The sequence below is a fragment of the Salvelinus fontinalis genome, chromosome 37 (assembly GCF_029448725.1).
Source record: "Salvelinus fontinalis isolate EN_2023a chromosome 37, ASM2944872v1, whole genome shotgun sequence".
Lineage (NCBI taxonomy): Eukaryota > Metazoa > Chordata > Actinopteri > Salmoniformes > Salmonidae > Salvelinus > Salvelinus fontinalis.
This window is the reverse complement of record NC_074701.1, coordinates 33,875,654-33,893,926: the sequence shown is the minus strand read 5'-3', so window position 1 is coordinate 33,893,926 and position 18,273 is coordinate 33,875,654. Positions and strand designations below refer to the sequence as shown.

The 18,273-nt window shown below is 44.3% G+C and overlaps 1 protein-coding gene across 7 annotated transcripts in view; it reads right to left on the bottom strand.

The window, feature by feature from the left end:
• The window catches only part of tcerg1l (transcription elongation regulator 1 like), a 249,798-nt gene extending 232,189 nt beyond the window's left edge, over positions 1 to 17,609 (bottom strand). For 5 of the 7 annotated variants that reach the window (XR_008756582.1, XR_008756583.1, XM_055901601.1 and 2 more), the window contains exons 1-4: positions 16,897 to 17,606; positions 15,234 to 15,611; positions 12,872 to 13,018; positions 9,990 to 10,341 (exon numbers count right to left, since the gene is read on the bottom strand). Coding sequence is in view for 5 of the 7 variants with exons in the window: in XM_055901601.1 (XP_055757576.1) it covers positions 9,990 to 10,341; positions 12,872 to 13,018; positions 15,234 to 15,557 (823 nt within the window). In the remaining 2 variants the exon portion in view is untranslated. Of the gene's footprint in view, positions 1 to 9,989; positions 10,342 to 12,871; positions 13,019 to 15,233; positions 15,612 to 16,896 lie in introns of all 7 variants that reach the window. The other 2 variants (XM_055901605.1, XM_055901602.1) reach the window with 2 other exon arrangements.
• Between the last annotated feature and the right edge of the window lie 664 nt (positions 17,610 to 18,273).

Here is an 18,273-nt window from a genome sequence, read left to right as displayed (position 1 = left end):
TTCATCCCCCCTCCACTCCCCTGTCACTATTCCCCAGGTCGTTGCTGTCAATGAGAATGTTTTCTCAGTCAACTTACCTGGTAGAATAAGGGTTAAAATCAAATGAAAATACAGAGAATATGGTGCCATGTGAAATGCAGTCAGGGACCAACCAAAGGCTGTTTCTCCCTTTCTCTCCAGTCAGTCTGACAACGCATCTTTAACTCAACAAGTGAAGCTGATGGTAACTAAGGAACAAGGACCGCAGCAGTTTGATAAGGTCGAGTAGGGCTGTGACCCCAAATGGCACCCTAGTCCCTTTAATAGTGCACTACTTTTGACCAGGGTCCATAGGGCTCTGTTTATAAGCAGTGCAGTATGTAGGGTATAGGGTAGCATTGGGGATACAGACGCAGGACTTCACCTTGTCAGCAGTCTGCTGAGAGACACGGTCTCATTAAAGAGGAAGATCCCTCCCATAAGCCTGTGATCCACAGCGAGGTGCTAGCCACAGAACAGACAAGTATTCAATCATCCAGACAAGTAATTGATTGTATAATTACAACACAACACTGCACCGCGTGCCCACCCGTCTGTCAGACAGTCGACACTGTCCAAGGGATTTCAGTTTCCAGCCTGGAGGCTTTTACAAACTGAAGGCTAGCGCAGCTGAAAAAAATGCAATGGGTGGGTGAAAGTGATGGATGGACTGTCATGGGCTGGCTGGAGAAATGCACTATTAGGGACTTAAAAACAACTTCCTGTCAAGTATCTTAGAAGGAAAAGTCTCTGGAGTGAAGTTGTTTTTTCATGATGCTGCTGTTAGGAAAGCATTTAGGAAGACCTACAAATCACACAGCTGTGAGTTTGTTCATTTAAATGTCAACAGAATACATACTGTATATGACCCACTGTATAGAGGATACATACTGTACATGACCCACTGAATAGAGGATACATACTGTATATGACCCACTATATAGAGGATACATACTGTATATGACCCACTGTATAGAGGATACATACTGTACATGACCCACTGTATAGAGGATACATACTGTACATGACCCACTGTATAGAGGATAGATACTGTACATGACCCACTGTATAGAGGATAGATACTGTACATGACCCACTGTATAGAGGATAGATACTGTACATGACCCACTGTATAGAGGATAGATACTGTACATGACCCACTGTATAGAGGATAGATACTGTACATGACCCACTGTATAGAGGATAGATACTGTACATGACCCACTGTATAGAGGATAGATACTGTATATGACCCACTGTATAGAGGATACATACTGTATATGACCCACTGAATAGAGGATACATACTGTACATGACCCACTGTATAGAGGATACATACTGTATATGACCCACTGTATAGAGGATAGATACTGTATATGACCCACTGTATAGAGGATACATACTATATATGTCCCACTGTATAGAGGATACATACTGTACATGACCCACTGAAGAGGATACATACTGTATATGACCCACTGTATAGAGGATAGATACTGTATATGACCCACTGTATAGAGGATACATACTGTATATGACCCACTGAAGAGGATACATACTGTATATGACCCACTGTATAGAGGATATATACTGGATATGACCCACTGAAGAGAATACATACTGTATATGACCCACTGTATAGAGGATACATACTGTACATGACCCACTGTATAGAGGATACATACTGTATATGACCCACTGAAGAGGTTACATACTGTATATGACCCACTGTATAGAGGATACATACTGTATATGACCCACTGTATAGAGGATACATACTGTATATGACCCACTGTATAGAGGATACATACTGTATATGACCCACTGAAGAGGATACATACTGTATATGACCCACTGTATAGAGGATAGATACTGTATATGACCCACTGTATAGAGGATACATACTGTATATGACCCACTGAAGAGGATACATACTGTATATGACCCACTGTATAGAGGATACATACTGTATATGACCCACTGAAGAGGATACATACTGTATATGACCCACTGTATAGAGGATACATACTGTATATGACCCACTGTATAGAGGATACATACTGTACATGACCCACTGAAGAGGATACATACTGTACATGATCCACTGAAGAGGATACATACTGTATATGACCCACTGAAGAGGATACATACTGTATATGACCCACTGAAGAGGATACATACTGTACATGACCCACTGTATAGAGGATACATACTGTACATGACCCACTGAAGAGGATACATACTGTATATGACCCACTGTATAGAGGATACATACTGTACATGACCCACTGTATAGAGGATACATACTGTATATGACCCACTGTATAGAGGATACATACTGTACATGACCCACTGTATAGAGGATACATACTGTACATGACCCACTGTATAGAGGATACATACTGTACATGACCCACTGAATAGAGGATACATACTGTACATGACCCACTGAATAAAGGATAGATACTCTATATGGCCCACTGAAGAGGATACATACTCTATATGACCCACTGTATAGAGGATACATACTGTACATGACCCACTGAATAGAGGATACATACTGTATATGACCCACTGTATAGAGGATACATACTGTATATGACCCACTGTATAGAGGATACATACTGTATATGACCCACTGAATAGAGGATACATACTGTATATGACCCACTGAATAGAGGATACATACTGTATATGACCCACTGTATAGAGGATACATACTGTATATGACCCACTGTATAGAGGATACATACTGTACATAACCCACTGAAGAGGATACATACTGTATATGACCCACTGTATAGAGGATACATACTGTATATGACCCACTGTATAGAGGATAGATACTGTATATGACCCACTGAAGAGGATACATACTATATATGACCCACTGAAGAGGATACATACTGTATATGACCCACTGTATAGAGGATACATACTGTATATGACCCACTGTATAGAGGATACATACTGTATATGACCCACTGAAGAGGATACATACTGTATATGACCCACTGTATAGAGGATACATACTGTATATGACCCACTGAAGAGGATACATACTGTATATGACATACTGTATAGAGGATAGATACTGTATATGACCCACTGAAGAGGATACATACTGTATATGACCCACTGTATAGAGGATACATACTGTATATGACCCACTGTATAGAGGATACATACTGTATATGACCCACTGAAGAGGATAGATACTGTATATGACCCACTGAAGAGGATACATACTATATATGACCCACTGAAGAGGATACATACTGTATATGACCCACTGTATAGAGGATTCATACTGTATATGACCCACTGTATAGAGGATACATACTGTATATGACCCACTGTATAGAGGATACATACTGTATATGACCCACTGAAGAGGATACATACTGGATATGACCCACTGTATAGAGGATACATACTGTATATGACCCACTGAAGAGGATACATACTGTATATGACCCACTGAAGAGGATACATACTGTATATGACCCAAAATATATGAGGATACATATAGCCTTGGTTTCTCTAATGATTGCCTCGCCTGGTTCACCAACTACTTCTCTGATCGAGTTCAGTGTGTCAAATCGGAGGGTCTGTTGTCCGGACCTCTGGCAGTCTCTATGGGGGTGCCACAGGGTTCAATTCTTGGACCGACTCTCTTCTCTGTATACATCAATGATGTCGCTCTTGCTGCTGGTGAGTCTCTGATCCACCTCTACGCAGACGACACTATTCTGTATACTTCTGGCCCTTCTTTTGACACTGTGTTAACAACCCTCCAGGCGAGCTTCAATGCCATACAACTCTCCTTCCGTGGCCTCCAATTGCTCTTAAATACAAGTAAAACTAAATGCATGCTCTTCAACCGATCGCTGCCTGCACCTGCCCGCCTGTCCAACATCACTACTCTGGACGGCTCTGACTTAGAATATGTGGACAACTACAAATACCTAGGTGTCTGGTTAGACTGTAAACTCTCCTTCCAGACTCACATCAAACTCCAAAGTTAAATCTAGAATTGGCTTTCTATTCCGCAACAAAGCATCCTTCCCTCATGCTGCCAAACATACCCTTGTAAAACTGACCATCCTACCAATCCTCGACTTCGGTGATGTCATTTACAAAATAGCCTCCAAAACCCTACTCAATAAATTGGATGCAGTCTATCACAGTGCCATCCGTTTTGTCACCAAAGCCCCATATACTACCCACCACTGCGACCTGTACACTCTCGTTGGCTGGCCCTTGCTTCACACTCGTCGCCAAACCCACTGGCTCCAGGTCATCTACAAAACCCTGCTAGGTAAAGTCCCCCCTTATCTCAGCTCGCTGGTCACCATAGCAGCACCTACCTGTAGCACGCGCTCCAGCAGGTATATCTCTCTGGTCACCTCCAAAACCAATTCTTCCTTTGGCCGCCTCTCCTTCCAGTTCTCTGCTGCCAATGACTGGAACGAACTACAAAAATCTCTGAAACTGGAAACACTTATCTCCCTCACTAGCTTTAAGCACCAGCTGTCAGAGCAGCTCATAGATTACTGCACCTGTACATAGCCCATCTATAATTTAGCCCAAACAACTACCTCTTTACCTACTGTATTTATTTATTTATTTTGCTCCTTTGCACCCCATTATTTCTATCTCTACTTTGCACTTTCTTCCACTGCAAACCAACCATTCCAGTGTTTTTTTACTTGCTATATTGTATTTACTTCGCCACCATGGCCTTTTTTTTAATTTGTATTTATATATATATTTTGTTTGCCTTCACCTCCCTTATCTCACCTCACTTGCTCATATTGTATATAGACTTATTTTTCACTGTACTATTGACTGTATGTTTGTTTTACTCCATGTGTAACTATGTGTTGTTGTATTTGTCGAACTGCTTTGCTTTATCTTGGCCAGGTCGCAATTGCAAATGAGAACGTGTTCTCAATTTGCCTACCTGGTTAAATAAAGGTGAAATAAAAAATAAAAAAAATAATATGACCCACTGTATAGAGGATACATACTGTATATGACCCACTGTATAGAGGATACATACTGTATATGACCCACTGTATAGAGGATACACACTGTATATGACCCACTGAAGAGGATACATACTGTATATGACCCACTGTATAGAGGATACATACTATATATGACCCACTGTATAGAGGATACATACTGTATATGACCCACTGTATAGAGGATACATACTGTATATGACCCACTGTATAGAGGATACATACTGTATATGACCCACTGAAGAGGATACATACTGTATATGACCCACTGAAGAGGATACATACTGTATATGACCCACTGAAGAGGATACATACTGTATATGACCCACTGAAGAGGATAGATACTGTATATGACCCACTGTATAGAGGATACATACTGTATATGACCCACTGAAGAGGATACATACTGTATATGACCCACTGAAGAGGATACATACTGTATATGACCCACTGAAGAGGATAGATACTGTATATGACCCACTGAAGAGGATAGATACTGTATATGACCCACTGTATAGAGGATACATACTGTATATGACCCACTGTATAGAGGATACATACTGTATATGACCCACTGTATAGAGGATACATACTGTATATGTCCCACTGTAACGCGTTTTATGATGTAAAGCTGGAGATAAGATATGAAATTGATTATCCTCAAGATGTCCCTGAGGTCGTACTTATAGTGAAACCTTGAGCCATTCATTACTTCTGAGACATTCATTTCAATACCTTACAGACTAATAACTCATATAGCAAGTTGTGCTTGTTCTGAGGGCTTATGCAGCTTCTCAACATTGAAGACATATCACCAAGCTTACAAAAGAACTAAGGTGTTTGGCACCCCAATGGTGGAACAAACTCCCTCACGACGCCAGGACAGCGGAGTCAATCACCACCTTCCGGAGACACCTGAAACCCCACCTCTTTAAGGAATACCTAGGATAGGATAAAGTAATCCTTCTGACCCCCCCCCCCCCCTTAAAAGATTTAGATGCACTATTGTAAAGTGGCTGTTCCACTGGATGTCATAAGGTGAATGCACCAATTTGTAAGTCGCTCTGGATAAGGGCGCCTGCTAAATGACTTAAATGTAAATGTAAATGTGTTTAGAAAAGTATGGGAAATCATTTAAACACCTGTGCAGGTGTAGAAAATCATTAAAGTGAAGCGGCAATAAAAAGCACCCATATACCAATATACAGGACCAATATACAGGACCAATATACAGGACCCAATACACAGGACCCAATGTGATGACCAGCAAACACACCCCATCATATCCCATAATATCCATGCATCCCAAATGGCACCATATTCCCTCTGCAGTGCACTTATTTTGACCAGGGAACTCGGTCTACAAATGTGGGCACAATCAGAATGAGGACAAGATCAGGACAAACGACTCATGTTAGAACCAGGTATAAATGGGGCTTCAAAGAATATGGTTCCATTTGGGATCACATAGAGACATGTCCATCATCACATAGAGACATGTCCATCATCACATAGAGACATGTCCATTATCACATAGAGACATCTCCATTATCACATTGGATTACCTCCTAAAGTGAACTTAGTCTTTTGGTTACATCCAAAATGGCACCCTATTCCCTATGTAGTGCACTCTGGTCAAAAGTAGGGCTCTGGTCAAAAGTAGTGTGTGGTGTAGGGAATAGGGTGCCATTTGGAGCCTTTGTATCATCACATGATGGAGGTCAGATGAGAATAATGTAAATGTGATATAGAAAGGGAAAGAGGGAATCCTAGTCAGCTGTACAACTGAATGCCTTCAACTGAAATTTGTCTTCCGCATTTAACCCAACCCCTCTGAATCAGAGATATGCAGGAGTCATTTAACCCAACCCCTCTGAATCAGAGAGGTGCAGGAGTCATTTAACCCAACCCCTCTGAATCAGAGAGGTGCAGGAGTCATTTAACCCAACCCCTCTGAATCAGAGAGGTGCAGGAGTCATTTAACCCAACCCCTCTGAATCAGAGAGGTGCAGGAGTCATTTAACCCAACCCCTCTGAATCAGAGAGGTGCGGGAGTCATTTAACCCAACCCCTCTGAATCAGAGAGGTGCGGGAGTCATTTAACCCAACCCCTCTGAATCAGAGAGGTGCGGGAGTCATTTAACCCAACCCCTCTGAATCAGAGAGGTGCGGGAGTCATTTAACCCAACCCCTCTGAATCAGAGAGGTGCGGGAGTCATTTAACCCAACCCCTCTGAATCAGAGAGGTGCGGGAGTCATTTAACCCAACCCCTCTGAATCAGAGAGGTGCAGGAGTCATTTAACCCAACCCCTCTGAATCAGAGAGGTGCGGGGGGCTGCCTTAAATCGACATCCACGGCGCTCGGGGAACAGTGGGTTAACGGCCTTGCCCAGGCGCGGAACAACAGATTTTTACCATGACTTTCCTCATACAGTACGATACCTGGACACTATGAAGTGCAGCACTACGGCTTTGTCCGAAATGGAACACTACTCCCTATATAGTGCACTAGAGTCATATGGACCCTGGTCACAAGGAGTGCATTAAAAGCAGCAGCGTGCCATTTGAGAGGCATCCACATTTCCCAGGGTGCAACACGGCCTGGTTCAGCTCAGTGGGAGGTAGTGTTCTCCTTTAAATTCATCCACATTTCCCAGGGTGCAACACGGCCTGGTTCAGCTCAGTGGGAGGTAGCGTTCTCCTTTAAACTCATCCACATTTCCCAGGGTGCAACACGGCCTGGTTCAGCTCAGTGGGAGGTAGTGTTCTCCTTTAAACTCATCCACATTTCCCAGGGTGCAACACCGCCTGGTTCAGCTCAGTGGGAGGTAGTGTTCTCCTTTAAACTCATCCACATTTCCCAGGGTGCAACACGGCCTGGTTCAGCTCAGTGGGAGGTAGTGTTCTCCTTTAAACTCATCCACATTTCCCAGGGTGCAACACGGCCTGGTTCAGCTCAGTGGGAGGTAGTGTTCTCCTTTAAACTCATCCACATTTCCCAGGGTGCAACACGGCCTGGTTCAGCTCAGTGGGAGGTAGTGTTCTCCTTTAAACTCATCCACATTTCCCAGGGTGCAACACGGCCTGGTTCAGCTCAGTGGGAGGTAGTGTTCTCCTTTAAACTCATCCACATTTCCCAGGGTGCAACACAACCTGGTTCATCTCAGTGGGAGGTAGTGTTCTCCTTTAAACTCATCCACATTTCCCAGGGTGCAACACAACCTGGTTCAGCTCAGTGGGAGGTAGTGTTCTCCTTTAAACTCATCCACATTTCCCAGGGTGCAACACAACCTGGTTCAGCTCAGTGGGAGGTAGTGTTCTCCTTTAAACTCATCCACATTTCCCAGGGTGCAACACGGCCTGGTTCAGCTCAGTGGGAGGTAGTGTTCTCCTTTAAACTCATCCACATTTCCCAGGGTGCAACACGGCCTGGTTCAGCTCAGTGGGAGGTAGTGTTCTCCTTTAAACTCATCCACATTTCCCAGGGTGCAACACGGCCTGGTTCAGCTCAGTGGGAGGTAGTGTTCTCCTTTAAACTCATCCACATTTCCCAGGGTGCAACACAACCTGGTTCAGCTCAGTGGGAGGTAGTGTTCTCCTTTAAACTCATCCACATTTCCCAGGGTGCAACACGGCCTGGTTCAGCTCAGTGGGAGGTAGTGTTCTCCTTTAAACTCATCCACATTTCCCAGGGTGCAACACGGCCTGGTTCAGCTCAGTGGGAGGTAGTGTTCTCCTTTAAACTCATCCACATTTCCCAGGGTGCAACACGGCCTGGTTCAGCTCAGTGGGAGGTAGTGTTCTCCTTTAAACTCATCCACATTTCCCAGGGTGCAACACAACCTGGTTCATCTCAGTGGGAGGTAGTGTTCTCCTTTAAACTCATCCACATTTCCCAGGGTGCAACACGGCCTGGTTCAGCTCAGTGGGAGGTAGTGTTCTCCTTTAAACTCATCCACATTTCCCAGGGTGCAACACCGCCTGGTTCAGCTCAGTGGGAGGTAGTGTTCTCCTTTAAACTCCTGATTCAGACAAACTACAACAAGACTTTAGTCTTTCCTTTAATGGTTTGTTCTCCAATGTTCCCACCTTTTTTCATTTTGTTTCATCAGAGCACCAAGTGCCCTTGTCGCAGAGCACTATTAGTGACTTAAAAACAACATCCAGAGCAGAGCAGACACCCAGGCCAAGTCCTAAATGGCACCCTGTTTCCTATATAGTGCACTACTTTTGACCAAGGTGATTTAGTTCACAGGGAATAGAGTCTCCATGCCTACCTAATATATGCTCTGAGTATCCAGAAGAAGTGCACTTTATAGGGAACAGTGTGCCATTTGATAGTCAACCCTATATGTCAGTGTTTTGCATCACCATACTAGTTTATCTGCGGGAATAAACCCCTCTGGAGTCTTCCGTCCGCTTCCGTCAGATAAGCAGGAGAACGCTTCTACCCACTGACTGGTAAACGGTTCCCCTTCAGCAGCCCTGAAACCAATGTATCTGAAACCAACGTGTCTGAAACCAATTGTGTTTAATGAGGTTCCTGTTCACGCATGCCTCTTCCAACCCAACTCCCTCCTACACACGCACAGATGGTACGGCTCCTCCTAAAGTTTTAACAAGTAGCGTAAAATGCAGATTGACAGTGGGATGCATCCTAAATTTCCACCCTTTTCCCTATGTAGTGCTATAGGGCCCTGGTCCAAAGTAGTGCACTCTATAGGGAATAGGGTGCCATTTGGGACACAGTGGGAGTACTTCTGCTATCTCTCCAGTCTATTTAAAAAAAGAGGGGATTAAACTTTGGGATCAGGAAGTTATTAAATATGGTAACCATTATGAGGAGAACAGCTGATAGACGAAGCTGTGGCTGAGAGGATGCAGCGGACAGGCTTGTAAAGTACGGAGCAGGTAGCTAGGTAATATAACCCACCACTAACCTGCTATACGTCTGGGTGACATGAGGAGAGAGTGGAGACTCCTGGAGGCAGCAGGTCTGGGTGACATGAGGAGAGAGTTGAGACTCCTGGAGGCAGCAGGTCTGGGTGACATGAGGAGAGAGTTGAGACTCCTGGAGGCAGCAGGTCTGGGTGACATGAGGAGAGAGTTGAGACTCCTGGAGGCAGCAGGTCTGGGTGACATGAGAGAGTTGAGACTCCCGGAGGCAGTATCTGGCCTAGATGTGCTCATTGCCATTTGATTTGTCATCAACAATGGTTTTTCATGCCGCTGGAAAATTCCTATTTCCTCCGGAGTAAGCCAGGTGTTCTCCAGAGTGTTGTTCAAGTACGCCTAGAAACACAAGGGAGGCAGGAGCGTCAGGTACACATATAAAAACAAAGACAGAGGCAAGTTCTTGTTCAGATAAACCTAGAGGCACAGAGACAAGTTGTTGATCAGGTAAACCTAGAAACACAGGGACAAGTTGTTGATCAGGTAAACCTAGAAACACAGGGACAAGTTGTTGATCAGGTAAACCTAGAAACACAGGGACAAGTTGTTGATCAGGTAAACCTAGAGACAGAGAGACAAGTTGTTGGTCAGGTAAACCTAGAGACAGAGGGACAAGTTGTTGGTCAGGTAAACCTGGAGACAGAGAGACAAGTTGTTGATCAGGTAAACCTGGAGACAGAGAGACAAGTTGTTGGTCAGGTAAACCTAGAGACACAGGGACAAGTTGTTGGGAAGGTAAACCTAGAGACAGAGGGACAAGTTGTTGATCAGGTAAACCTACAAACAGAGACAAGTGGTTGATCAGGTAAACCTAGAAACACAGGGACAAGTTGTTGATCAGGTAAACCTGGAGACAGAGAGACAAGTTGTTGGTCAGGTAAACCTAGAGACAGAGAGACAAGTTGTTGACCAGGTAAACCTAGAGACAGAGGGACAAGTTGTTGAGCAGGTAAACCTAGAGACAGAGAGACAAGTTGTTGATCAGGTAAACCTAGAGACAGAGAGACAAGTTGTTGATCAGGTAAACCTGGAGACAGAGAGACAAGTTGTTGGTCAGGTAAACCTGGAGACAGAGAGACAAGTTGTTGATCAGGTAAACCTGGAGACAGAGAGACAACTTGTTGGTCAGGTAAACCTAGAGAAGCAAGCGTTACCAGGTAAACTGGACTCTTGTGTATGTTAAGGAAGAGTGTCTGGGAAAAACTAACGACACAGAGGGTCACAATATTGTTCAGGACAGCTGTTGTAAATCTTGAAACACAGAGACGATAGGCAATTCCACTATGATGGAAAGAAAACTGGGGACTTAAACAGAGACCCTCTTCAAATTGACCTGTCCTTGACCATTACGGGGTGGCAGGTAGCCTAGAGGTTAGAGTGTTGTGCCAGTAACCGAAAGGTTGCTAGATCAAATCCCAGAGTTGACAAGGTAAAAATATGTTGTTCTGCCCCTGAACAAGACAGTTAACCCACTGTTCCTAGGCCATCATTGTTAAGAACAAATTCTTATTAAATTACTTGCTGTCACGATCGTTATAATGAGTGGACCAAGATGCAGCGTGGTATGGTTCCATCCTCTTTATTTAGAAGTGAAACTGAAAGAAAACAATAAAACGCAAAACGAAACGTGAAGCTAATGTAGTGCTCGCAGGGAACTATAATTAGACAAGATCCCACAAAGCACAATGGGGAAATGGGTGCCTAAATATGATCCCCAATCAGAGACAACGATAAACAGCTGCCTCTGATTGGGAACCATACCAGGCCAACATAGATAATTAATCACCTAGATAACCCACCCTAGTCACTGTCACGCCCCAACCAACATATAGAATAAACAGCTCTCTATGGTTAGGGCATGACATTTGCCTTGTTAAATAAAAAATATATAGTGCATACAGAGTCAATAGTCCTTCAACAATAAAGGAATAACTGTCCTTGAACATTACAGTGATAACTGTCCTTGAACATTACAGTGATAACTACCCTTGAACATTACAGTGATAACTACCCTTGAACATTACAGTGATAACTACCCTTGAACATTACAGTGATAACTATCATTGAACATTACAGTGATAACTGTCATTAACCATTAGTGATTACAGTGAGTTGATCTGTGACAGATACAGAATGGATTACAGTGAGTCTATCTGTGACAGATACCAAAGGGATTACAGTGAATCGATCTGTGACAGATACCAAAGGGATTACAGTGAGTCTATCTGTGACAGATAAGCAGGGATTACAGTGAGTCTATCTGTGACAGATACAGCAGGGATTACAGTGAGTCTATCTGTGACAGATACCAAAGGGATTACAGTGAGTCTGTGACAGATACAGCAGGGATTACAGTAAATCTATATGTGACAGATACAGCAGGGATTACAGTGAGTCTATCTGTGACAGATACAGCAGGGATTACAGTGAGTCTATCTGTGACAGATACAGCAGGGATTACAGTGAGTCTATCTGTGACAGATACAGCAGGGATTACAGTGAGTCTATCTGTGACAGATACAGCAGGGATTACAGTGAGTCTTTTTGTGATAGATACAGCAGGGTCTACAGTGAGTCTATCTGTGACAGATACAGCAGGGATTACAGTGAGTCTATCTGTGACAGATACAGCAGGGATTACAGTGAGTCTATCTGTGACAGATACAGCAGGGATTACAGTGAGTCTATCTGTGACAGATACAGCAGGGATTACAGTGAGTCGATCTGTGACAGATACAGCTGAAGTCTGAGACCATGGATACAGCTCAAATGGCACCCTATGCACTACTTGTGACCAGGGCCCATAGGACTCTATATAGGGAGTAGGGTGCCATTTGTGACTCAGGCCAGGTTGTAGTGGTTTGTCTACCTTGTAGTCGGGGACCCGCTTCTCCACCCATCCTTTGCCACAGTGAGGAGGCAGCACTGAGCGGTACAGATGGGGGAATACAGGGACCAGCTCCAGGTTGGCAGAAGGCTGAAATCCCAGCACGTGGTGTGGAGATGGCAGCTCCCACTGAGAGGAAATGAAACAATAGAGGACAGGAAATACACATCATTCAGGTTTAGAGATCTCATTGTATGATTCAAACTGTATTTCTGGAAGTAGCTTGAATTGCTTGTTGCAGAGGTGTCTTAACAAGATGCTAACAAGCACTACCTCATTAAAGAAGATAAACTAACAAGATGCGAACAAGATGCTAACAAGCACTACTTTATTAAAGAAGATAAACTAACAAGATGCTAACAAGCACTACCTCATTAAAGAAGATAAACTAACAAGATGCGAACAAGCACTACCTCATTAAAGAAGACAAACTATACCAGTTATTGAGACATTATTTTTTTAAATCATTTTCCAGGAGATCCTTGACTATACAAAACTGAAAACTCTTATGATGGAACTCTAACCAATAAAACCTTCACCATTCCATGTCATGGATGATGAACTGTAGTTGGAAGGATGGCATGGTGGATGATGAACTGTAGTTGGAAGGATGGCATCGTAGATGATGAACTGTAGTTGGAAGGATGGCATCGTAGATGATGAACTGTAGTTGGAAGGATGGCATGGTGGATGATGAACTGTAGTTGGAAGGATGGCATCGTAGATGATGAACTGTAGTTGGAAGGATGGCATCGTAGATGATGAACTGTAGTTGGAAGGATGGCATCGTAGATGATGAACTGTAGTTGGAAGGATGGCATCGTAGATGATGAACTGTAGTTGGAAGGATGGCATCGTAGATGATGAACTGTAGTTGGAAGGATGGCACGGTGGATGATGAACTGTAGTTGGAAGGATGGCACGGTGGACGATGAACTGTAGTTGGTAGGATGGCACGGTGGACGATGAACTGTAGTTGGTAGGATGGCACGGTGGACGATAAACTGTAGTTGGTAGGATGGAACGGTGGATTTTTCTGAGCATAGAGTTATGGATCTAGTCTCCACCAATCTACTCAGTCTCACTCTACCAATCTACTCAGTCTACTCAGTCTCACTCTACCAATCTACTCATCTATCCATGGCTCCGGACTGACAATAGACGCTGGTTTCTCTCTGTGAGATACGCTGAGTCATCCCACCAACCGCCACATTAAAAATCAATCACAAGCTTCTTCTGAAAAAGCTTTGCATTGCAAAATATCACATCAAACACCTGCTGTGTCTGTTGCTGTGTTCCATTCTCCTCTTCTTCTCCTCTTCTTATCCCCCCTGCCACCAATAGTAAGTGCCTTCTACAATATCCTCCCTATGAATGGTGGTTAACGGTGTGAAAAAGTCAAGTTCTACATCAGTGCCAATATGCCTGACCTGTCTTGATCAAGTCCGCTCTCTGCTCTCCTCAGATTAAATGTCACGCCGTGTTTGTCTGTGTGAGCGGGATCAGAGGACCGGGGGAAGAATGTGCTCTGATCATCAGGAGGCAAAGAGGACACTAAAGCACCGCTGGTGCAATCAGAGACCCACTGCAGTCACACTACACTACAGGCCACTCAGGGCAATGCATATGGAAATACTCTTGGCATTGTGCTACATGGGCCAGTTTCCATTAGGGGAGAACAACATCCTCTGTAGCTCAGTGGGTAGAGTGTGGTGCTTGCAATGTCAGGATTGTGGTGTTTGATTCCTGGGACCACCCATGCATTAACAAAAATGTACGCGCACATGACAGGAAGTGGCTTTGAATAACAGTGTGTGCTAAATGGATTGTACATTCAGAGAATAGCTGGATTCTGTATTACAGTTCTTTCAAGTATTCATACCACTGACAGACTTTTATAAAAGGTGTTGTGCCTGCAACTAAATCATCTGTAATTTGGATTTTGTATACGCTCATACCTATTATACCAACCACCAGGGCATGGAGTTGATAAGTTCATTCTTCAGCAACACTCCCCAGCTGAAGTGATACTGCAATCCTTTTGAAATCTGTATGCAGATAGTAATAACACAAGGACACTGTGCTGTACGGGTCAGTTTCCATCAGACTAACTAGACCAACCCGGGGTTACGAGTGTATCCGTTCGTGCATGTCCACGCGTCCGTGCGTGCGTACCTGTGTGCCTGCCTATGTGTACGAGTGCAGGTGAGTGTCTGTCTCTGTGAGTGTAATCCCCTATCAGAGTGTACATGAATGTTTTTCAGGTTTATAGTAAAAACACTATTTCATCATTCATAATAACCATCATTCTGAAAATATCAAGTTTTATCTGATAGCAACCTACCTGCACGTTCTGCAGGGGAAACTGACTGATGCCAGGATTAGCTGCTGTGTGTGTCGGTATCCTGGTCAGAGGCAGGAAGGGATCACAGGAAAGCTGCCAGCTGGAGACGGCTTGGAGCAACGGAGGAGGGTGGTGATGGGAGAGCAGGAAGGGGTGGTGATGGTGTGACGCGGCAACAGGGGCACTAGTGGCACCGAGCCGGCAGAGCCCCGAGGCAGCAGCAGCAGCAGGACCAGGGCCAGGGAGCATCCACAGCCATGGAGAGGCATCTCTCTCTATCTGCCACAGCTGTGGCTGAGCCTTCAGTCGCCCCACAGGGATCATCCCTACATTCTAGACCACCACACAACACCTGGAAAGGCTGGGAGGGACCCTAGACTTCAGAGAGGACATTGTTTCATTATTATCAAGCAGGTTGATAAAGGATAAAGCATGGGAGACCTGGTGAGAGGCACCTGCCCATATACACACACACAAACGAACAGCTAGGCAGTCACACACACACACAAGCAGCTAGGCAGACACACACACACACACACACACACACACACACACACACACACACACACACACACACTAGAAATACTCTACACAACAAGTAATTACAGCACTTGTAGGTATTGATTTTGTGACGTGATTTTGAGAGGTACACGGCAGTATCACTCATAACTGTACATGTAGTTAGGTGGGCGGGATGAATGAAAACAAGAAATATAAAGAAACATCATGATACATGACTTATGACAGATGGTTTGATAAAAAGCCACGATGCAGGCAGCCCATGCACACATTTATTCCATGCATGGTCGGCGGGGTGATCGGGAGAGTGATAAAATAACAACAATTAGCAGGTGTTCTCGAATACCGTCAATGGGGTTCTATCGGGTTTTATGGAGAGCGCATTCCAGAGGCTGTTATTGAGCTGCGCTGAGAATGTGAAAAGTATTACACCCGAAAGGTGCACTATTCTAGAACACAGGAGACACATACACGTTTCGGACTATGAAAGACGCTTAATTAAGTATATCGTGTATTTGCACTCTGAATTAGGGCTACGCTTAATATTCAGGTTTTCAAACCTCTTCTCTGGGACCCTCAGACGAACTAGCTCACCTGATTCACCTATTCCAAGGGCTTGATGATTAATTGACAAGTTAAATCAGGTATGCAAGCTGTGTAATCGTTCAAATAATTGGAACGGCTGGGGTTCACCCAGGAGACGTTTGAAAACCCCCTGGTCTAATAGACGTACCGTTTTTTTTAATAAGGAAAAAGGTGATTGATTGATTCCCACATCTGTTAATTTACATATTATACTGTAAGGGAAGGCTACCAAGACATCGGAGACCAGCTGGCAGCTTTATCAAATTAGCCTACAACTTGGAGATGCATGTTGGTAAAGTCTTGAAAATTGTATAATACCCCCCCAAAAATATCTGCGTTAAAATATAAATCAATAAGAACACACGGGTTTAGTTGTCTCCCTTGTTCCGCACCAGATGCACCCTGTCAATGAGGGGAGCCTATCACTCCATATTAAATAAGAATAAAAATGCGATTAGTTTGACATTCAAATATGGGAATGAATGGCACAATTTAAGTTTGGATGGAAAGTTAATTTAAAAATCAGTCTTCACATTGGATCAGATATCCTCCACCTCACCTATAATGCGTTGTAGGCTATCAATCCCTTCAGTTGTCCACTATTAACATCGCTCGTCCATAATTTATCGATTCATTTTCCGTTGGTAATTTCAATCCAAAAAATGACTACGCTGTTTATCGTATCCAAATATCTAAAACATGCAGCCTTGTCGCCAGGTAGGCTACAGTATAGCCAGCCTACAACGGAGGCACTGAGGTCACTCGTTCGTTTATGAAGCGCAGGACATCTTCTATCCGTGACGGTAGGTCGGTGAGTGATGGTTTGTCAGAAGAGAGAGAGAGAGGAGCTCGAGCCCAATGGAGATCTTGCTTTTGCTGTCACGGATAATCTCTTCTCACCCTGATACCGTTTCAGCCTCCTCCCCACAGAACGCAACACCGCACCGCTCAGAGGCACGGCTTACTCCACTCACTTCCCCCCAGTCAAGTCATAGGGGATCGGTTGGACTAGCCACAGTTTTTCCTGTTTCAGAAAACTTCCTTTAGTGCAAAACGTGAAAACATTCCTAAGCGACTGGAAAACGTCTCCAATGTGAACTGAGAAGCCTACTGCGCACCTCTCTCGCTCTCTATTTGTCTCTGCATCATCCGGTACCACAGTCGAGTCTGGACTACTCCTCTCTAAACAGCAGCAACCCAGTGCGCTACTGTAGCATAGTGTCCTTCCCACATCTCTCTCGGCACCAGGGGTTTTGGGTACTGTGTGGCAAGTCACATGGAAACACAATCTAATCACATGAATGACGCACAATCTCCCCAGCATTCAGAATACATCACTGTAGCGCGTGGTAAATTGAGCCACCTGGGGGTACTTACAGCAGCCACCTGTCAACCTAAACTTTGACTGAGTGTTGTTATATATTCTGCTGTTTTTCAGTCATACATATATCCTTAAAGGCAACATACTGTGGGAGCAGAACACGTTATATTCAGAACACATGATGTGGGGGTGTAAACATGTTTGAAGGGTGTCCACTAGTGCAGCCCAGTCTCTACAGTCAGCATGGTGGTGTCCACTAGTGCAGCCCAGTCTCTACAATAAGCATGGTGGTGTCCACTAGTGCAGCCCAGTCTCTACAGTCAGCATGGTGGTGTCCACTAGTACAGCCCAGTCTCTACAGTCAGCATGGTGGTGTCCACTAGTGCAGCCCAGTCTCTACAATAAGCATGGTGGTGTCCACTAGTGCAGCCCAGTCTCTACAGTCAGCATGGTGGTGTCCACTAGTGCAGCCCAGTCTCTACAGTCAGCATGGTGGTGTCCACTAGTGCAGCCCAGTCTCTACAGCCAGCATGGTGGTGTCCACTAGTGCAGCCCAGTCTCTACAGTCAGCATGGTGGTGTCCACTAGTGCAGCCCAGTCTCTACAGTCAGCATG